Source organism: Rhinolophus sinicus, linkage group LG10 (genome assembly GCF_036562045.2).
Source record: "Rhinolophus sinicus isolate RSC01 linkage group LG10, ASM3656204v1, whole genome shotgun sequence".
NCBI lineage: Eukaryota > Metazoa > Chordata > Mammalia > Chiroptera > Rhinolophidae > Rhinolophus > Rhinolophus sinicus.
In genome coordinates, this window is record NC_133759.1 from 91738893 (window position 1) to 91759523 (window position 20631).

General features: G+C 44.7%; 1 protein-coding gene across 5 annotated transcripts in view; it reads left to right on the forward strand.

Annotated features, from left to right (window-relative positions):
* Nucleotides 1-20631, forward strand: part of GRIA1 (glutamate ionotropic receptor AMPA type subunit 1) — a 289345-nt gene that overhangs the window by 249541 nt on the left and 19173 nt on the right. For all 5 annotated transcript variants that reach the window (XM_019750390.2, XM_019750391.2, XM_074313815.1 and 2 more), the window contains one exon: nt 221-468. In XM_019750390.2, coding sequence (XP_019605949.1) covers nt 221-468 — 248 coding nt within the window. The remainder of the gene's footprint in view (nt 1-220; nt 469-20631) is intronic.

The window sequence follows — 20631 nt, forward strand, 5'->3', positions numbered from 1 at the left end:
TCTGTTCACTCTGTATTTGGAAGATATTTGTACTTTGGAACCTACTGGTACTAATTAGAGCCTCTTATTTTGCAATCACTCATAATTTGTTTTTTCCTGAGCTAATCTCACTCATGAATGTGTGATCAAGTTAAACTCAGCTCTTCATTAGTGTGTGTGCCGACCTCAGTTCCAAGCGCAGCCAGTGCATAATTCCAGTTTTGTTCCTATCCCCTGCCAGAGGTCTAAAATTGCCGTGTTTGAGAAGATGTGGACATACATGAAGTCAGCAGAGCCATCAGTGTTTGTGCGGACCACGGAGGAGGGGATGATCCGAGTGAGGAAATCCAAAGGCAAATACGCCTACCTTCTGGAGTCCACCATGAATGAGTACATTGAGCAGCGGAAACCCTGTGACACCATGAAGGTGGGAGGTAACTTGGATTCCAAAGGCTATGGCATTGCGACACCCAAGGGGTCCGCCCTAAGGTAAGTAGCCAAGATTTGCTTCCTTGGTACTCCTCCCCACCCTGTCTCAGGAATGAAGCTGCTGTGTCTGCCACATGGCTCCAATGCCACGACACCACCTGTGCAGGAGGGCTCTTCTTGGACACCGGTGGGCCTGGGAGACTCCAGCCACCCAAGATCTTCAGCCCTGAGGTTGGAAATTGACCTGGGGGCTTCAGCTTGCTATGACTGCTGCTGCCTATGTGTTCTTCCTCATGCCTCACCTTTCCCCACCAAGTGTGTAAAACATCAGTCAACCTTGTGTTTCTCTCTGTCATGTGATCTGTAACACACCATCCTTTACCAGACACCCCTGCATCCAAATAGGCCACGAACAGAGTTCTCCAGCAACCTGGATTCTTTGACAGAAGGTGGTTTGTAATGTTTGTCTCAAAAGAAACATAAACACATTGTCCAAATGAAAAATCAAATAGTATGAGTCCTGACACTCTGGCTGTTGAAATCAAAATAGCACCAAATGAATGGCACCATCTCTTCTTTCCTAGAAACTGATTTCTTTAGCAAGAAACAGGTAGTTCAGTAAAGAAGCAAACCGGACTTTACTTTCACATAAAGAAGCTCTGGTAGTCATTCCAAACAGCTAAGGTAGAGTCCTATCGATTTGAAATCAGAAGACATAGATTTAATCCTGGGATTTACTACTGACTGTCTTACAGAAGGTAAGACATACCATCTCCCCTCCCTTCCATTTTCTCATCTGTAAAGAGGATCATCATCCCAGCCCTTCCTAGGTCCAAGGTGACAGTGAGTTCAAATGAGATAATCTCTACAGAAGGTGCATGAAAACCGTGCAGTGTGAAGTCCCCTGTGAGACATTATGTCAATTACAGAGGGAGTAACTCATTTTACAGGCGGGTGGTACGTGGTCCAGGAAAGGTAAGGGGTATTTTAAAGGGTTGCAAATGGATGGAGAGGGATTCTTAACCCATTTTGACACGACATCCAGAGCCACTCTGCCTCTACTTCATTCATTAATTCCAATAACATTACGCCCTACAGTGGTCTAGGCAGTAGGCTAGGAGCTGGAGCTACAATTTTCAACAAGACAGACATAGTTCCTGTCCCTGTGGAATTACATTCTTGCGGGGAAGACGTCAGAGTTTAAACAGATGATTATTGTTTAATGGCTCATGACAGTGATGACAAGTAGTGTGATAGTCTGTAAAAGGGTACCCAGAGGAGACCTACTTCCAGCAATATGGCAGAACAAAACTCCCCCTATAAAACACCTAGATATGCTGGGGAAAGGTATAACAAATAGCCTTTTAAATGCAAGTTTGGAAGGCCCTAGGCCAGAAAAGGAAAAGGAAATCCAGACCAGAGTGAAAGCATAACCCTTTCTGGTGCTTATTCTGGGGTTTCCCTAAGCAGGGCAAAGTTATAAATGATGTGACAATCTACATGAACACGAACCAGAAGTACAACTAAAGATGTACTAATGCAAAATATTTTTAAAAGAAAAAGGCACTATCATAAAAGACTAGACATATTTAGAAAGGATTTAATGAAGTAAAAAATGTAATCATTGATATAAAATCTCAGTGGAAGGGTTAAACAGCAATTATACAAAGTTGAAGAGAAAATTAGTACACGGGGGGAAAAAACTAGAGAAAATTCCCCAGAAGATCACACAGACAGTTATAAAAGATAGAAAATATAACAAAGAAGTTAAGAGACATGAAAGAGAAAATAAAATTCCATATGCATCGTCTATGAGTTCCAGATAGAAACAAGAGAGGATGGAGTAGAAACAATATTTGAAGGGAATTTTCTAGAATTTATGGAAAACATAAACACTCAGATTCAAAACTTATGAGTCCCAAGCAGGTGAACAGATGAAAATCAGCAGCTAATTTAATTGAAACTGCAGAACAATAAAGGTGGAGAAGATTTCAAACACACCCAGAGATAACAAGGTACGATCCGGTGTGCAGAATGGGTGGGGCATGGCTGAGGAGATTTTTCCAAGGACGCTTTATTTCAAGCTGACACCTGACAGATTGGTAGGATTTAGCTGAGGGAAGTGAGGGGAGGGGAACAGAAGAACAATTTAGGCAGAGGGAACAGCAAGCGCAACGGTAGGATTAATAAACTAAGAGAAGTTAACTGCTCCTGAAACACACGTAATAAAGAGTAGAAAAAATTAAGCTGAGATTGCAGAATGAAGTAGGGAAGGATTTTGTAAGGCATTTTTGTCCTTATTTGAAGAACAATAAAAACACATTGAAGAATTTTAAGTAATTGTCTGAAAATTAGGAAATAAAGATATCTGTAGGAGCGCAGACACAATTGAATGTGACCTAGTGAAGGGAAACCAAATGGCCTGGTGTTTATCAATCATGCATTTTTGCCTGGAAGAACTTAAAAGACTCTGTACAAGTTTAGGCAAAGTGCAAAGGGGATCCAGAGGCTAGTCCTTGGCAAGGAAGAGACTTTTATCTCAGAAACCTGAAAGCATCACCCTAGAAAGGCCCAAAGTAGAGAAAGCATTCTTACAGGCCTAGAAACGTCAAAGATGCTGCAGTGTTACAATTTACTGAAGGCTCTATACGTCAAGGACATCATTTGATCTGAATAATTGGATGTGGAAGTAAGAAAACAAGGTGCAGAGAGGTCTAGTCAACAGAGTACTTCTGCCACCCCATCCTACACACAGGTGCCTGGAACAGGTAACAAACTCAGAAAATATTGGATGTTTGAGTGACATGAAGCTAACACTCAGGTCATGTGGCACTCAAATGACTTTCCACTATAATAAAAGCTACCACGCAGTGAGTACCTACTCTACGCTACATGTTGTGGTATGTGCATTACCTCACAGAATCCTCATCACATCCCTAGGAAGTACCATTCCCCCCATTTTACAGATGAGGAAGCAGAGGCACAGAATTAGGTGACATGACCAGGTTTGCACAGGGGGCAGTCTGACTCCAGGGCCCTGGCTGTACCTTACTCCAACGCTGTGCTGGATTTTATGATTGCCAGCACCGTTAAAGGCAAGAGACTAGACTTATGCCAGGTTCTTGGTACCTACTCACTGGGACCAAACAATAACCATGAACTCAAAAATAAAAAAGCAGACTTCTGGAGCCCTGAGCATTCACTCATTTCTCTGAGGACAAAAGATATAGTAGATGCTCATTTTATTTTAATGCACCACTGCTTTGAGTCCCATTTCTTCGAGCAGTAATGCTGCTTTTATGGGTTTTGTATTCTCAAAGATTCTTTCTGGGATAAATGTTTAAAAAAAAACTCAACTCTGTAACAAAGAAACACGTAATTCTATTGCTCACATCTCTGTAAGACATAACACGCCATTTATTGAGGTTGAGAAGAAAGAGCAAGAGAAATGTACGCACATATCCCACATGCAGATCATTGACGGTTGATGTGCGAGTCAGGAATACCCAACTGATGCCCACAAGCTCCCAGCTTCTCCCAGTGCCCCTGTCTCTCCAGTGGCAACCTCTAGGACAGCCGTGGGGCTTCCTGACTCTAAAACAGAAGAGTAATGCTTATCCTAGGAAGGCCATGAGTTTCTATGGGATTCTACTTCTGACCTCCTCATTAAAAGGAGTCATTCTATTAAAGCTGCCCAGAGTGTAGAGGTTCCATGAAACATACCATTGCAAAACGGCTACAGAAAATATGAGTAACCCCTCCCCATCCCCAGCACACTCTCCAGCCAGGTTTTCATCATACCTCACATGCCCCACATAATGCCATTTCCCCAAGGCACGACTGAATACCAAAGACTCATCACAAATCAGATGCCACAGACACATATGCCTGCTCCAGCAATCTTAGATCCACTGATTTGATCCCAGGAAGCCATTCTACATGAGAGAGGTGGAATGTGAGAAGAGTAAAGGGGCAGTACGTGTTTCCTCAGGCCCCACTGAAAAAGGGGATGATATATGCGGACAATGCAGCAGAGGAAACCAATTTTGTCTCCAAATTATTTAGAATTGTAGAACATACTTTCTTAAAGACTGTCCAGCGTTTCACAAAGCTGCAAAATCTTTAGAAGCATCTACACTACATGAAACAAATAGAAAATGATATTGAATGTCAACTGGAATTGACAAAAAAATAAAAGAAATCAGTGTCTGTGCTGCAGAAAGCTGCTTCAGGATGCTACAGGCATTGCTATGAACATTTCTTCTCCCGGGAAAAGGTGAGGCTTTAGCAGCCCTCGCAGGCAGAGATGCTCCAGACGTAATGCCTGTGCTTGCCTCAAGAAAGGACTTTCCTGGCAGTCCTCCTGCAGCACTGGCTCTCCTTCAGGCCAGTCCTCCCCACACCTGTGGCCCATTTGCTCTTCCTAACCTGCCCAAAACAAGCTCCAGATTCCTCCAAGGCAGATCACCCAGCTTTGCCTCAGAGGCCCAAATGTGCTAAGGCCCAAATGTTCCTCTCAAACTTGCCAAGTCTACTTGGCAGAAGCCAGGCCACAGTCCCTACCGAGCCTTAAAAGTGTTAGTGACAGAAGGGTTTTTTGGTGTTTTTGTGTGTTGTTTTGTTTTGTCTCTTCTGCTCTGGAACCAAATACTCTGATGAAGCAAGGTGGTTCAGTGTTTGATTTTTCCATTTGGACAGGCGGTGTTTCTTTGAAACAGATGTTGTTTGTTGGCTGTCACTGCATGTTTGGGGTTGGGCGAGGGGCTGAGTTCCGTTTCTAAGCCCTTAGATTGTGGATAAAGACCAACGCAGCCTATGCTGGTCACTAGGGAAAGGCAATTGGTAAGTTTACTAATTATGATCTTATTGGCCTTTTTGTTGCCAGCTCAATGTATCTTCTGGTCTGCACTGAAATCTTTTTCCTTTGTTATGATAAATACTCCCTTCCGTGAGAGAGAGTGTGTTCAAATTTTCTAAGGAGTCAGGGCCCATGTTTTACTGATCCACGAAGGAATCCACATCAAATTGGCCTAAGTTAAAATATCAACTAATGATTCTCTTTCACAAACTATCTACCAGTAATTCAATGGATTTGCTAAGAATTATGCCCTAATCAGGACATTGGTCAAAGTGTGGTCTTTACCTGTGCCTGTGTTATGTGGAGTCTTCTCTGGTCTCTGTGATCATGACATGCTTATCTTCTGTCACGCGTTTTGTCCATGCCAGATGTATGGGCCAAGGGGACAGGAGCACAGGGCAGCCGCATCCTGCCGCTTAATGGGTGGAGGGCACCCAGGATGCTCTGAGACCTGCCCCCTGTGCTTTCCATTCAACTTCATCGATTCTTCTCTGAATCCTTCTCCACACAGTGCGCTGTGAGCAATGCTTAGGCAGCAGTGGTGACAGACGCAATCCCCGCCCCTAAATGACGCATAATCCAAGATGGCTCATGAGCAGAATGACACAGACACCTATTATTCTATCCAACGCCATAGAGAGTCAGAAACACTCAGGAGGAGAGTGAAGATTTGAATGGCAGGTTTTGCAAAGGTTTTGCAGCAGAGGTAACATCCAATAGAGGCTCTAAAGAATGGTGATGGATAAGAAGTGGGGAGAGGGTGCTCCAGATGGAGAGGATGGAGTAAATACACCCAGAAATGGGAAAACATAGGGCTTGTTTTCAGGAACACTGAGGGGTCCACTTCAACTAGAGAATGTATTAATAAGTAAAAGCAATTGGTTGTGGTCATACTGTGAAGCTTTCCAATATCTCTGCATGTTTGATTTGATGTCAGTAGGGGCCACTGACGTGGAGGGACCCTAATGAGACAGGTTTCTGAAGATTATCCCGGCAGTGGTTTGCAGTATGCATCAGAGAGAGCAGGCTCACAGGCAGGGAGGTGATTCAGAAAGCTGTTGTGGTCATTTTGGTAGGAGATAATGAATGTGGTCACAGGTCATAATGGGATGGGGACAGATGGAAGAAGTAGCCTTGGTAGTTTGAGAAAGCAGCGTGTTCCATGAGCTTTCTGGGATTTTTGTGCTCCTGCCTAAGGCCTGACCAGGTACAAACTGATTCTGGCAAGGACAGAAAATGGGTAGCTATGGCGTGTACCTCGCAAACAGAATTGTTGCCACCTCCTCAGTTTTACCTCTGGGATGCCTGGAAGGTCGAGAAAGGCATCACTGTGAGGGGTGTGGAATTCACAGTACACAAGCAAGAATGACGGCAGCTGCCAATCACCTTGTCCCTCTTCCTGCGGCATTGACTGTCACTTGCCTACAGGTGCTTTTTTTTAATTTGACATTAGCTCAAGATTGATCATCAGCATTTTAGTCAAATTGACATTCCTACTGAATACACTTTCTTTCTTCACACAAACCTAGGCTGAAAAATATCTCCTAAGAACCACCTGCCCCTGTAGGTATCTGGCTAAAGGCAGGAGGGTGGGTAAGACCATGACTCAGGAAACGATACCACAAAGTTTTATGGGGAGAATTCTCATGTCCAGGGATGGAGGTCTCCTAGTTTCCCACCTCCCCACTGGCACCGTCTGACATGATTACATCTTCAAGCTGGTTCAGTGGGCCTTTCTTGAACACTCTTTTTTTTTTTTTTTTTTTTTTTGCCTAACACTGATCTGAGTGTTACAGAGGCCATTAAGAGAGTTCTCTGCTTTTCCAGAGTCACATTGACCCAGAATATAATTGGGAAACAAATAAGCAAGTGTTGTCTTGTGTGGTGTTGAATCTATTACTCTAAAGAACCATTTCCCCACTTTAGTATGTATCAAAGTTATCTAGGGAAGGTGGTTTTCAAAACGCTCCTTTCTTGACTCTAATTCCTGAGATTACTGATTCTGCAGGTCGAGGGTGTGCAATTTTACCCAGAAATGTGCAGTTTTAACAAGGACTTGTTAAAGGTGATTCTGTTAGAAGGTAGACAACAAGTCCACTTTGGAAAACAGGGCTAGAGGGCAGGGAACACAGATGTACAAGTGGTCTGAGGAGGCAGCACATGAGGAGGAGGCCATTCTGAAAGAGAAAGAAGACTAATAAGATGGGAGCGTGACAGGGAAATTGCACTGAATGGTGTTGAAACAATAATCCTTGGAGTCAAACAACCTCAATTCAAGTTCAAGGGCCATTACTCTACCAGCAGCTTGCCCTAGCTTAATAACCACTGTAACTTTATGAGCCTGTTTTCTTTCCTGTCGAATTGGAATAATCATTCATTGCAGTTGCTTTGAGTTTTGATAAAATAGCATAAAGTGTTTGTCACAGAGGGTACTCATTAACGATAATTCTCCACCCCATCCTCCTCCCATTAGACCTACCAAAAACTCACTTTTGAGTCAAATAAGTTATTTATTTTAACTTGTGAAACCAACTGTGGTCATCAGAAATGTACATGAGCCCTATCCTCAGCCCCCTGCATTGGCTGCATTAGAAATAAAATGCCTCTCTCTGAGAACAATTTGTGGTCCTCCCCCGCGGAGAACACACTGAAAAAATAAAACCCTGATGTTTCTTCTCTCCCTCCCTCCCTCCCACCCTTTTCCCATAGTAAAGTACTGGTACAGGGCCTGCTGCTGAGAATAAATACAGTATGTCCCAGGGAAATGACAGTCGGTTTCCATTGGTCCTTGCCTCCTGATGGGTAGCCAGGGATGCTCGTTGTCATGGTAACCCCATGAACTCTGTGACCCAGGTTGGGCCTGATCAGAGGCAAAGCCCTTTGAGCAGAGAGGCTGGATTTGCCTGCATCCTCTGAAGAGCTGGAGAGAGAGGAATAGAGGGAGGGAGCCGGGGGGATGAAAGGGGAGAGAGAGAAAAAAGGGAAAAGAAAGGAGAGAGGGAAGGAGGGAGGGAGGGAAGGAAAGAGGGAGGGAGAGAGAGAGGGAGAGAGAGAGAGAGAGAGAGAGAGAGAGAGAGAGAGAGAGAGAGAGAGAGAGAGAGGAGACTGGAGTTTTATCAAAGGAGAGATGCATCAATACAGAAGCCTCTCAGGTCAGGACACTTGGGATGGATCAGAGTTCCAAGAAAGCCTCCTGTGAGACGGGCGCAGTAGCCCGGTGCCCAAGTCCAGGCAGGGGACTGACCAGGGCTTGATTTAGCATTTTCAGTGGTGGTGGTGGTAACACCTATTGTTAACAAAACGACTTTATCTAGCGCTGACTGATCCCAGGAACTTTTAGGAAGTATTTGAGGTCCATTAGCTTATATAATTCTAACGACAACCCTGGGAAGGGAGCATTGTTTTCATCTTGATCACACGATTCAGGAAACTGAGGCACAGAGACGTTCCAGAAGTTGCCCAAGATTACCTGGCATGGAAATGGGAGAGCTGGATTTTCAACCCAGGCAGCCAGTTTCCAGAAACTCTTCTCAACCATTAGGCAAGAATGCCTTCTCAAAGATGGAAGGAGGGAAATTGTGAGGAAGGAATGATTATTTGGAGACTAAAGATCATTTGCTATCCCCTCCACCACACACACACACACACACACACACAACTTTATTTAGTCCTATCCAACCAATATACACTTAGGAAAACGGAGGTTCCACAAACAGAAATGGCTCTGTCTGCGCAGCCTGAATTCCCAAGGGAATCCTTGCCTCCTTTTGGTACCATCTGCCTCTGTGGGGCACACATGTCCTTCTGTTCAGGACCAAGGCCATATCACAGGTTGATGTCTTTGCCCTCTACCTAAACATGGCAAAGGGGCACAGCCAATGAGGTTTAAGTTTCCCTGCCTGCCCATGACAGACTGATCCGAAACACCCGAAAGATTTTCATGCTGCTCAAGCTCTATAGTGCTTCTGATTCCTTTCAACAATGAAAAGCAGATCATTTTAGACGATCATACTGTAAGTGTGTGGGGGTGGGGTGGGGGGAGAAGAGGAGACTTACATTCATGTCGTACCTACTGTGCGCTGGGTAATGCTTCTGTATTCAGTGCATTCGTCTTCCCCGCCCCTTTTGATTTAGGTATTATCATTTCTCTTTCGCAGGTTAGGAAACTAAGATTCAGAGAGGGGACAGTTCGCCCAGGTTCTCAGGGACTGGTGAGATGGACTTTAACGACAAAGCCTAACTCTGAAACCCTCGTTCTTTGCACATACCCACCTCTGTGCTAATGGAGGCATCCCTCACTGCCTTTGCCACCAGAGAAAGGTGGCAAGGGTGGGTCTGGGGAGATGAACCCCAAGAGAAATGAGTGGCCTTAACCAAGGCGAGAATAGGTGCCCAGCGCGGGTTTACCTGCCAAAACACTGCTTTCTTGACACACAAATTGCGCATTGCTTTCTTTTAAGAGGCTGTTGCTGTCAAAAATAGTATCTTTCATTTTTTTTCTCCCTCTCTTCGGCAACTTTACTTCAGATTTGCCCAGCCTGTTCCCTTTCCTAAGAAGGCAGCTGCTGCAATACAAAGGCAGACCAGGAGGGACGAGGTCTGGATACTTGTCCCCAGCTCTGCCACTCAGGGCACGTGGGGCTGAGAAGCCAATGTGCTTTGGTGTTGATCAGACCCTCATTCAAACCCTGCCTCCCACGTTTACAACCATGTGATCTGGGGAAAGTAGCAAGCAGCCGTATGGACCATGGATTGATGGTCAGGCTCTTGAAGTCAGGGCTGAATGTCAACCCAGGCCTGCCAGTTAATGACACGTCTTGGAGACAAGTGACTTCACCTCCCTAAACCTCCATTTACCCAAAGATGACAACTGGAGGTAACACTAAGTATTTACTTGGGTGGTTGTTAAATGATTAAATGAGGTCATACTTAGTGCTAGCACAATGCCTGGCACATTTTAAAGTGACTAAGAAGTGCTAACTATCACTAGTTATCTCTCCGAGGCTTGCTTGGTTTTCTCACCTTCCAAAGGGGGATCCTGCTACAACCTTCATGGGATTGTCTTGGGAATAAATGAAACCACTTCTGAAGAGCTCATGGTGCTGAAGGGGTCCTTGGATAGTAACCCCCTTTCCTCCTCCAGCTCTCCTTTGCCTTTCGCTTCCCTTCAGTGCTCACCATCTATCCTGTTAGTCTGGGGATCTGACCCAAAAGCATAGTGATTGCCTTCTCCACTCTGGGCTTCTTTTCATTGCAATAAGATGGAAATCTCAGATACTATGAGACAGAAATGTTCAAATATGTAGTTTTATTCCCTTTTACACTCGGTGCCCCAAACTTTTCAGCTAATAGCCACGTTGCTTCCTCCCACATGTCTGAAACGTAGGAAGCTCCTGAGCAAAGCCTGGTCTCAGAGAGCAGGCAGAAAGGCAGCGGGAAGGGGTAGCCCTGAGTTGAGCCCCCACACAGAAATACGGGGCCCTCTGTTCCAGTAACATTTTGTGAATGCACCACAGGTTGAGATCCTGGCTCAATAATCATATCTAACCAGCCTCTTCTTCAGGCGGAAAAGGGGCAAAGGCCCAGTAAATCCCTCACCAAAAGCACCAACTTCCTCTGAACTAGAGCCAGCAGAGCATCCAAACCAAAGAAAGTCAGGCAGGGAAATTTACATGTGTTATTCATTCCTCAGCCCAACACCTAGCAGAAAAAGAGCATAAGGACTTCTCAATCACATTCTCTATTCCCATGGGAATAAAATTTACTCCTCGGGAGGAATATTTAAAAAAAAAAAAAATCCATAGCATTAGTCCAGCCAGTCTCTGGGGCTCACAAACATGAGTTTTCCCCACTTCAGATCTTTCCTCTTACTGCTTCCTTCTTCTCTCTGCCTACATTTCAAAGTACAGTTCAATGAAGCAAGGACCAGTGCCTCAGACGCTAACAGAATATTTAGCATGTAGGAAACGCCCACTGATTGCTTGTCCTATGGACCGATTCCCATCTCACCAGCTTCCTTGGACATGGTGACGTTATGAGCGTGCTATCAAAGCAGTTGGTGTGTCTGGTCCGTCTGATTCATGACAACCAGGAAATACTACTCCGACTGTACAGACCATGTAACACATTAAACCGACCAACTCTTAACTCGCGATCTGTTTGGCCATTACTAGTGAACTAAAAGCAGCATGAAAGTATGTGACTGGGATCATGGAACTTAATTCTAACGATGTGTCAAGCAAAGATGAATAAACTATGACATTGGCATTCCCAAGATGCATCATCTAAAACGAGGACGGCAACTTCAAATGACCCCAGGGTCAAGGTAAAGAAAATGAGTGAAATGGACCAGGCTAAACCTGTACGTGGTTTCCTCATTTGTAATAGTCATGAGTACAGGCAATACTTACTCTAAGCAACACCACCACAGTGCAAACACTATGGTAAAGAATAATTAGGGTTAATATTTATTAAGCACCAGCTATATATGGCAAAACTCTCTAAGCACTCATATACATTCCCTAATTCGTGTAATACTCACAAGAACTCAATGAAGTAGGTACTGTTGAGAACTTCATTTTATAGGTGATGAATGAGTGGCACAGAGACGTGAAGTAAATTGTCAAAGGTCACACAGCTAGTAAGTGGCAGAGCCAGAATTTGAACCCAAGCAGTCCAGCTTCGGAGCCTATGCTCTTCCCCACTCCAGTATACTGTAAATAGAAATCTCCCCAGACAGTATCTGGGAGATCATAGGAAAGGAAGGGGACTTAGTGAACAAAAGAGTACACGCTTGTCTAGAGAGATCAGCCTCCACTCAGTCTGGTCTAATATTGCCATGTGGGAATGTTGCCAGATCTCCTGGTTTCTTCAAAAGAAACTAGAAATCTTGATTTTGGTGTAAGCTATTCAAATGTTTGAGTGGTAGTCACAGTTAGGATAGAAGGAGAGAGAGAGAAGACACCAGCCAGTAATGACTAAGACTAATAAAAAGAAAAGAAAGAAGAAGCACCATAACGATAGATAGCTCATAGATCAACAGATAGATAAACAAGGCACAGTGGGAAAACCATGCAGGGAGGGGTTAATATCTTGCCCTTCCCCAGGATGGGAGTTCTAGGAAGGCCTCCAGGAAGAGGCAGCAGTCCCTGAACAGGGCCTTAAGCCAATGGGGAGAATATGTATGAGGAAGATAGGGAGAAAGGTATTTCAGGTAAAAGATACAGCAAGCACACAGTACAAGTGAAGGGGAGGGTAATTCGTGCATTCTTTTTCAATTTTGCTATTGCTGTTTTCAGCAGGGAATCATTTTATCAAACAAAATCTCTCATGGAATCCCACTGGAAAAGACAGATTGGACTGGAGCTGCTGAAGCAAGAGCTAAGAGACTAGAGGTGGCAGAGGAAAGGGGGGGGAAGAAGGGAGAGTGAGAGCGAGGGACAAGTTCAGGCCAGGCTGGAGGAAATCATTCTCCAACAATATGACCCTGTGTATTTTAAAGTCCATGAGAAATAATGGTCCTGCAGCCCTGCTCAGCATTCTGTTCACATTGATGTCTGCCTTTCGGTGGCCAGTCCTTAGAGTGGGCCCAGCTTTTCTTCCTTTCATTGAACCAGAGCCGACTGAGATGAGACCCGTGGGCTGGCTCTCATCCTGAACGGTGTTTCCACTCCCTCCGCTAATTGTGGGGAGATTTTCATTCATTCCCTCCAGTATGTTTTGTCAAGCATCTCCAAGGTGCCTGACACAGACCCGAGTGCCTGCTGCTGCTGGCACATGGTTCTGCATTACAGGACCGAAGGTGGTTGGCTGTTAGCTGCAAATGAACTGTGGACACCTGCTTGTCACCATATGAGGCCGGCTGGGGGTCGAAACGCCTCCAAAATGCTTTCTGTCTGTAGAATCGCTGCTGGAGGGGCCAGGCTTCAGAGCCCCAATTAGCTCTGTGCTGTATCAGGGATCGTAGCCCTAAAGAAAGTTGCAGGGCCAGAAATACATATCAGATATGTAAAACTCGTGTGCAGTTTCTGGGGATTCAAGTAACCTCTGACTCAAGTTTCTGGGGATTCAACATACATCTCAGAAATGTAAAAACACTCCTTCATTCAGCGCCATGTATCAAGCAGCCACTGTGTTAGCTAGTAAGCTGGGAGCAGGGTGCCTACCATTGAAAGCTCTCAATCTGCCTGGAGGAGCTGACGGTGGATAACGGAGTGATGGGTTTGTTGTCAGAAGTTGAGGAAATTGTGGCAGGACAGAAGGGAAGCCCTGATCCACTCTGCCTGAGCACACTGCATGAGAATTTGCAGTGAACAACGTTATGTTAGAGTTTGTAAGATGAAGAGGGTTCCACAACGTGGCAAAGTGTTCCAGGTAGGGCAGGAGTCAACACACAAAGGCTTGGCTTCAGTGGCCAACCCAGCCACCTGTTTGTCCAGAACTCATCTTAAAGCACTTTCCCATCTAGTATCTCATTTGATCCTCACCCTACAGGCAGCTGGAACAGGAGCATGTAATTATTCCCATTCTACAAGTGGGAAAACTGAGGTATAGTTAGGGTGACCAACTATCCTGGTTTGCCTGGTGTTGAGAGGGTTCCGAGGATGTGGGACTTTCAGTGCTAAAACCAGGAAAGTCCCAGGCAAACTGGGACCAGTTGGTCACCCTCGCTGCAGTTACAGGACTTGTCATATAACTTAATCAGAGAGATGAGTGAGGGACTCAGATCAGGTCTTTACACTCCTTCCTTCAGCATCTTCAGAATCTTTGTCTCAGAGTAGAGAAATTAAGAGAGTGCTCTATACGTGTGTTTTGTTTTTCCTTTCTTCTTCTTTTTTTTTAATCCTAATTCCTTTGTTTTGTCTTGTAAAGTCAGAAACCAAAGACAGAACCTCTGTCTTCTGGGTGACTCACTGCCTGACTAACATTCCTTCTCGTAAGATCACAGAACTATCTGTTTCTTAAATATACTCCAGAGGGAAAACCACCTGGAGTGGTCACAGGTAAAGGGAATTTGGAGCCTATCTATATTCCTTAAGGATGTCTCCATTTTAAATGAGGCTCCTGCTGTAACCCCAGTAACTCTTTATTTCCTGCAGCTTAACCTCGACCATTTTACGCACCCGCCCAGGTTACTAGGCGGGCAGTCCTATGCACCCTTAGCTTTCTTCCCCATCAGTGACAGTCACATGGACAAACTGACAATGTCATAGCCTGGACTAAAGACAGAAGGAGCCTTTCAGACCACTGTCCACAAGGGAGGTGACTAAAGGAGTGCTTCCAGGTCCCAGGTCGATAAACACCCCATCCTGCCCTGGATTCAACCACCCTCCCCTCGGGCACAGCAGGCCCTACAAACTTTGGTTCTTGCTTCAGGCTGAGGCTCCCATACCCAGCAAAGTTGCAGAAACACCCAAAGACTGTTTCTCCCCAAGACCCTCAGCAGCAGTGGTTCACTCACCCTCCGTAGGCATATGGAAGAGAGGCTGCTACAGCCCAGCCAACTGTAAAGGGAGAAAGGACTTTGCAGTGACCCACTATCTCCATTATCCTTGGACCTTCTTGACCGAGGGAGCACCCTGGGCCTCGGAACGCGCAAGCCCCATGGAAGGGAGCATCCGAATGACCGTGCTCGCCTGTACATGGGCTTTTCGTCCTGTGCAAGACAATCCCCACCCTTCGCAGTCCCCCGAAAAGTCTTTAGACCACACTCATCAGTTGCAGCATCCCAGAGGGCACCTGCAGAGCCCCTTCAAGTCTCTTCCCCTAGAAGTGGTTCCCAGTGGTTCTCAGACCACAGATGTCATGGACCGATACAAGGCCAAGAAAGGCAACGGGGAGGGGGAAGGAGAGACACTGGACAATGTTTTCTCTTGCCAAAGACATTCCAAGAAACAAAACCAACAATCACCACCTCTCAACATCATTTAATAAGAGAAGAAATATAGTAACACTAAAAAAGGAAGGAAATAACTGCACATAAAGAACTGAACTTTAAATGGAGAAGTTCAACTTTCAGAAAACTTACTATAATTTCTTATCTTCCCTCATTTTCCCATTGATAAGTGAAAACCTCATCACTAATTGGCCTGGAACATTTGACCAACCTTTTGGGAACCACTGATTAAATCCCAATTTTTTATCTAGTCCATGAATTCTCTCCATGTTTTTACTGACAAACAGTTGTCCCACCACCAATGTCCCGCCAAATTACTACTTTCCCAATAGCAATTCCCAGAGCGCTCTGACAGCTCCAAAGTTCGCCACCACCCTGAGCAGCAATCTGTGTGCCTGTGGCTTGTGTCCCTGATCTAATCCTGCCCTCCAGCCTCTCAGAGAAAAAGTCTCGTTCCTCTTCCACTCCCTGGTTTCCAAGTGGGCGCTGTTTACTTTGCAGTGACCCACTGTCTCCATTATCCTTGGATCCAGGGCTAAAACTTTTGATCTTGTCTGTTCCTGTCATGAGTCATTTTATTGATTAATTAATTGATACGCATGTACTCAGAACTGATGGCTGGATACAGATGGGAAGCTGGCCTGAGGCCACTCTCTGCTGAAACACTTTCCATCTCTCCCTTGCCCACAGTAGAGTATTGACTTGTTAGCAGAGGACTCACGACGTGGACTCAGTCAGCCGTTGGAACCTCACCCCCGGGAAGTTATCAGAACCCACAGGCCCTGTGCTGGCTAGCTCTAGGCATCTGAGTTTACTTCTCCCTTTCCACAGAGCACTCGCTGATGGTTTTCTAACTCCCGCCCCTTAGCAGAATCGACCGCTCTCCTTTTTTGGTGCTTCCTTAACCTTTCACTTTAAAATCAGGTAGTCTTCCATGACCTACGGAGAAGCTTTTCTGCCTCCCACACTCGACTGTACATTCCTGGAAGGAGGAGGTTTATAACTTGTTTGATTCTTTCTTCCTACTAAATACTTAGCACAGTCCTTGACACTTACCTGGCCCTCATACATAGTTAGAGAGTTGACCCAAAGACACCAACTCTTTATAATCAAGTTAAAGACTAAAATATACATGAAATGCTAGTAGTAGGTAGAGCAATAAATGGACTGCTAGGTGCCAGGGAAATTTAAAAGAAAGATCAATGAGAAATCAAGAAGTGTTTCAAGGAAAGCATGGGTAGTGTTGCAGGGCAACTGGGTGTTAGGAGAAAAGTTGAGAAAAACAAGGTGCAAGCACATAGAAGCAAGTGAAAATACCGGTTGAAAGAAAGCAGGATGCTTAGCAGCCTAGTCTGATGAAAACTGAAGCTTCTTGGGGTGGGGAGGAAAGCAAAAGCGTATCATAGCAGGCTGGGAGTAAATTCCAGGGGTTGTTTCATCCAACACTCCTCAGATGCTTGAATTCAAGATTTCGGAGGAAAGAGTAGAAGTGTAGACAGTTGCTTCAGAACTGAAGCCCAGAATTCCTTAGCCTTTCATAAGCGGAGGCCCAATTAAAACCATCTGAAAAATCTCCCTTGACTGCATTTTCCAAACTTCAATCTCCCTTCAAGTATATAATAATCGAGCTTCTTCACAGTGGTAAGGTTGAATGCATTGAACTTTACTGAGTACACGGTCACCCTGGAGACTCCTTGCAGAGTTCCAACTCCTTCCTCCCCGAGACTTCCAAAGATAATTCATTGATTCGAATGCTCCCACGGACTCATCAGCTCCTGTGGCCGAAGGGCAGGGCTCAGGTAGTTGAGGGTTTCTTCTGCTCGTTGGCCCTCTTGGAGAATAAATGTCATGCACATCACCATGTCAGTGATTACGGGCCTCGTTCCATGCTCTGATAACCCAGGACCATCACCTCTTCTGCTGAACATCTGTCTGAACCTGGGAAATTTTAGATGAGTCTTACTCTGCCGAATTAGGACCATATCTGATTCCATTTTGTTGCTTTATGTTTGTTTTGCTCTGTGCTAAGCACAGGACTTGGCATAAGAAAAGTCTTACTTGAGATTTAATTAAATAAGTAATTGTTATAAACATCCTTTGAGGCCTTTATAAATCCTTTGCTATTAATTCTTGCAGTTCTATTTTTTATTCAAATTATAGTGGAAAATAAGAACAATGCGTCTAAACTCATTCATCCTAAAGGATGTCCCTTTATGCTGAAATGTTGTCCTTCCTATTTCTTTGATTTTTTGAGTATCCTTAATTCAGTTAGAGGAAGGTGATGATAGATGGTGGTTGCTCTCTGTAAACATTTTTACTTGGCAAAATTAAGATTTAACACACATCTATATTGGTTCTCCTACCACTCATCCATGAAATCCAGATATCTGGAAACTACTGCCACTCTAGAGGATGGCCTCTACTATCCAGAACCCTGGCTTTTCCAGATATCTGAGTTCTTATCTTATTAAGCTCTTGGCTTTTGTTTCAATGTAATATTTTAAGAAGGAACTATTTTTAAATTCATACCTCTTTAAGTTGTTTTGAACTGTTGAACATAACCTTTCTTGAGGACTTGATCAGTATCAACTACCAGTGGCACTGGATTACAATACAGTGCATCTTCCAGAGGGCACATCTTCATAGGGCAGTTTGCCAGAGGCAGTATAGTCCCAGGCTACCATCATTTTTGGAGCGAGAGAAGGAGAGAGGAAGAGGAGGAGGAGGAAGAGAAGGGGGAGGAGGAAGAGGAAGAGGAGAAGAAAAAAGAGAGAGGAAGGGAGGGAGGAAGAAAGGGGAAGGAAGAAAGGAAGGGAGGGATGAAGGAAGGAAGAAAGAAAAAGAAGGAGGAAAGGAGGGATAGGGTGAGAAAGGGGGGAAAAACTGCTTTGGTCCCTTCCTTACAGTCAAGTTGTAAATTAGCATCTTATGAAATGGCCTATGATGAGGCTTTTCTCATTTGCTGCCTTTGCTCTGCTGTGGGCTTAGAGAATAGAGATCCTTGGGTGTGACAACAGTGTGCCAAGTAAAAATTTTTTAAAGGACTGGGGTGGGGGAGGGCCTAAGTGACCACTGGAGGGGATGTGTCCCCGCATCTTAGGAAAACTGGAAAGTACAGTGGTTACATGCTTGGACTTTTGTCGCACAGAGCTGGGTTAGAATCTTGAGCAAGTTATGTATCCGTCTGTGGAATAGAAATAGTAATAACATGACAACCAAATAGGGATGTGAGAATTAAGTAAAATAAAGCATCTAAAGTACTTAGTACAATGCCTGGCCCGTAATAAGCCCTCAGTAAACACACAATGATCGTCCTATGATCCTGTGCATTTTCTCTACATCCTTTCTGGTCCTTTTTGAGACACAAAAGATGACATGCATTTGGATTCTGTTCATTCATTTGGAGAAAAATAATATTTCTCAAGGTCCTATACTGCATGGAGTATCTTATACTAAATGTTGTGGGGAGGGATCTGAAAACAAAGGAACTACCATCTCTGCTCTGGGGAGCTAACGATCTATTTGTGGAGACGCAGTCAATACACCAATCAGCTAGAACAACATTACAGCATAAGGGATCAGAGTTCAAGTCCAGGGAATTATCCAGGAAGGGAGACATTCAGAAATGAAATATAATTAAGTGCCTTTTCTGGCAGTCTGTTTTTTAATCTAATTGTGAGATCATAAGCCACAAATATAGGACATACATAAATGTTTCCCACATTTCCCATTGTGGGGCTCATTCTATAAGGATTATTCACTTTCTCCAAACACCTCTTCACACTACTGACCCCAAACTGGATTCTGTGTCTAAGGGGAACAAAGAGTAGAGTCTTTATTTCTGAAGACAGAACAGTGATCTGATAGCTCACAGCAAAAATGAGAATTAAGAATTTGGTAACACCAACCTTGATTCTCCCTTTCAATGGCTCCCTGTACCTTCTTCCCCTCCAGTGCAGTTACCCTCCGTTCCTGCACCGACACCCTGCTCTCTCTACTTTGAGTCTTTCTACCAACTGTCCCTTCCAATGGAGAGGTAGAGGAGAAGGAAGAGTCATGAAGCCCAGGCAGTGGCTGTATATCTCTGCCATGAACTTACCTCAGGAAGAATCTCAGGGCCAGCCAATGCCCTTTGTGTGTTGTCAAGCACAGAATGGATTTTAGCTTTTTTTTTTTTTTTTAAGAGGAAGAATGAGAGAGAGAGAGAGAGAATGCGCACTTGAGCACTGGCTCACAAAATGTATCTAAAAGACTAAAGAGTATATTTCTGGGATCTGTTCATGGAAACTGTTTTCCCAGCTTGAAAATTGCCACGTTTAAACTCACAATGTGGGGTAAGTGAAATCATAAATACGAACTCCTTTTTAGGCAACAAACAGCATTTGGAGTCTTCCTCCTTTGCCTTTGGGGATCCATATGCCACAGTCTAGTTAGCTGCCCACCCACTGACAAACATAAATAAAAGGTAATGGTTGTAGTAAACAGAGCTCCCGTGAGTCAAAAAGTGTTTTCCAGGGAGGGCTCAACATGCTTCTTATCACACCAGAGTCAACCGATAGCCAAAGTTTAGCTCGTATAAAAACAAACACATGAAGAAAGCAATAGAAATTAAAATGTCTGCTCTGCTCACTGTCTACACTCAACAGTGCGGTGGCATAGGCCTCTCAGAGTTTATAACAGTAAAGGGATCAGGGCAAGAGGCCATGGCAGATGACTAGGTTGGAAGGCCCATTCGCCTTCCCATTAATGCCCCTGGCTGCCCACTGTGGACCCGTCTCCTCCATCCCACTATTGCTTGTTTGTGGACTGTGAACCCTCTCAGCTATGTAAAAATTGAGCCGTAATGTAAAGTGCCCCCATCACCAGAGAAATGCTGAGGAGGAAGCAGTAAAACGGGAGGTGGTACAAGTTATGTCCGACAGATGGCCGGCTCCTTACCTAAAGAACCAGATTCGGCATTGAAGGGGGAGGGAGTAAATCCAGTCAACCAAATCATTCCAGCCGTGAACTCATGCACGAGTGTGCCCAGCACACCAAGCCTTATAAGCAACATTTACATAGGGTTGCAGTGGGGCAAGTGAGGGCTGTGGGTATAGAAATTTAGACTCACGCCCTTGGCCTTCACAGATGGCTTTGCACATGTTATATGTACATGTTGTCATTGATGTGGCCAGAAACCCCTGCCGTGGGATCTGATGACGATTAACTGGGCTTTACTGGAGCAGGCGACTGTGGTCCCCCAAAACTGTCAACGGTGGAGCATGGTGATGCTAACTGCAAGTCTCCTAACCCCCCGTTGCCTTTCTCTTTTACCCGAAGCAGCAGCCAAATTCATGAAGTCAGCGAGTTCTGAAAGCTTCAGGAAAATGACTCAACCTCGGCCTTCTTTCAGATGAAACTGTTTTTCTCTGTCCTGAAATGTCTGGAGTGTTTAATTACACATTAATCTGATTCTGTCCTCTTCTACTTC